The sequence below is a fragment of the Rhincodon typus genome, chromosome 7 (genome assembly GCF_021869965.1).
Source record: "Rhincodon typus isolate 14 chromosome 7, sRhiTyp1.1, whole genome shotgun sequence".
In the NCBI taxonomy this organism is placed as follows: Eukaryota; Metazoa; Chordata; class Chondrichthyes; order Orectolobiformes; family Rhincodontidae; genus Rhincodon; species Rhincodon typus.
Genome location: NC_063338.1, coordinates 97,464,671 through 97,466,428, shown reverse-complemented (window position 1 = coordinate 97,466,428; position 1,758 = coordinate 97,464,671). Strand labels below are relative to the sequence as shown.

The window sequence follows — 1,758 nt, the reverse complement described above, 5'->3', positions numbered from 1 at the left end:
GTGGGAGGGTGGTGGGGGAGGTGGGTGACCTGTACAGGGGGTGGGAGTGTGAGGGGGTTGGGGGGGAGGCACTCACCTGGCGGCGGGGCAGCGGCTGCCTCCTCCTGGCTGTGTCGGTAACTCCTGGCCGGCAGGCAGATCCCACGGCCGTGCAGCAGGGCATGGAGCGGCTTCTCCTCGTCCGGTTTGGGCAGGCACTTGAGGCCGGTGCCGCAGATCTCGGTGTAGACGCCGCAGCTGTGGCCCTCGGTCAGGGCACAGGTCAGACAGCAACCGCAGCCTGGTTCCTTTACCAGCTGGCAACCCACAGGCTGTGCCTGGCACAGGGACTCTGTCTTCTCATCACACGGCTCACAGTTCACCATCGGCCCCAGTGCCTGGCATCGGCTGTACAGAGCCAGGGAGAACAGCAAGAGAGCCCACAATAACATGACCAGTCCCAGCAACTCCCAGAGACAGGCACCAAACCTCCTGAACGCACAGCAAACAACACAACAAAAGTATTCGCCAACTTTCCAAAAACTTCTCCAAAACTTTGCATCCAAACAAAAGTTTTCAAATTGCCCTTTATTTTCTCCTTCCTTTTAAAAACACTCTTTTTGCAAAATTGCAAATACAGTTTTCAAAGTTCTCTGCTGGAAAAAGTTGTAAAACCTGCAGCTCCTGGACTATCAGTGAGAGAGAGAGAGAGAGAGAGAAAGAGCCAGTGTCTCCGTCCCTGTCTGCTTCACAATCTGTTCCCTCACTGCCCACTCCCCTTTTTAAATAGACATCCCTGCTTTGAATTAATCACTCCTCCCGGAGCGAGGCTTATTTGCAAATCCAGCTCCCAGCTGTAAACCAGCCCAACATACACTCAGCTCCAGTCTGAAAGGTGACACCCATTTGAAAATTTGAACCAACGTATTATTTACCGTAACCAGCGAAGAGGGCGATTTAACCCACTCGGTTTTCTCATTCTCCCAGAGAGTGTACATCTGACAGCAAGGGAGGCAGAAACTGAGGCAGAGAGAGGGAGACAGAAAGGGAGAAACAGTGGGGTTTGGGGGGAGATTGAGAAATCGGGACAGCAAGACGGAGATACAGAGAGATAGACAGGAGAGAGGCACAGATACACAAATGGTCGGAGAGAGAGAGAGGGAAGAGACACACAGAGATGGTCAGACAGACACAGGCACACAGAGAGAGACACACACACACAGAGGTAAACATAGATGGTCAACCAGACAAATGCAGAACCGAACTGCATTTGTGACTATATATATACAAAGATATTTTCTATGAATAAAATACATTTTTGAAATAGAAAGAAAAAAGGAAAAAAGCAGACGCACATATAGCAAATGCACACACACACACACACACACACACACAGAGCCATGGCAGACAGGGACAAATAAACAGAGAAGCAGTGATGCCCTGAGGGAGACAGCAGGTAAGACAGTCCAGCCATTGGAGGCTGGACCCATTAGTAGTGAGTTTAAATATTGAAGGGTTTCTGCTCGTTCAATACAGTGACTGGATCCTGCTGTCCTCATTTGTTACAGAGTTCATTTACCCCAATTTCACTGCTAGCGCAGGAACAGGAAGAGACCTGGGGAAAATGCTGGAGTCTGGTATAAAAGACGCTATCACAGAAAGTATTAGCAGTATTGGACAAAGTGAGCGTGGGTTTATAAAAGGCAAATCATGCTTAACAAATCTACTGGAGTTTTTGTGAGAATTTAACTGTAGCATTAGCAGGGGAGGACCAGTGAA

The 1,758-nt window shown here is 49.4% G+C and overlaps 1 protein-coding gene across 1 annotated transcript in view; it reads right to left on the bottom strand.

Annotated features, from left to right (window-relative positions):
- LOC109926046 (insulin-like growth factor-binding protein 5) overlaps positions 1–782 on the bottom strand; it is an 18,184-nt gene extending 17,402 nt beyond the window's left edge. Inside the window, exon 1 of the mRNA XM_048598553.1 lies at positions 77–782. Within this exon, the coding sequence (XP_048454510.1) occupies positions 77–431 (355 nt within the window). The 5' untranslated portion in view covers positions 432–782. The remainder of the gene's footprint in view (positions 1–76) is intronic.
- Positions 783–1,758: the final 976 nt, after the last annotated feature.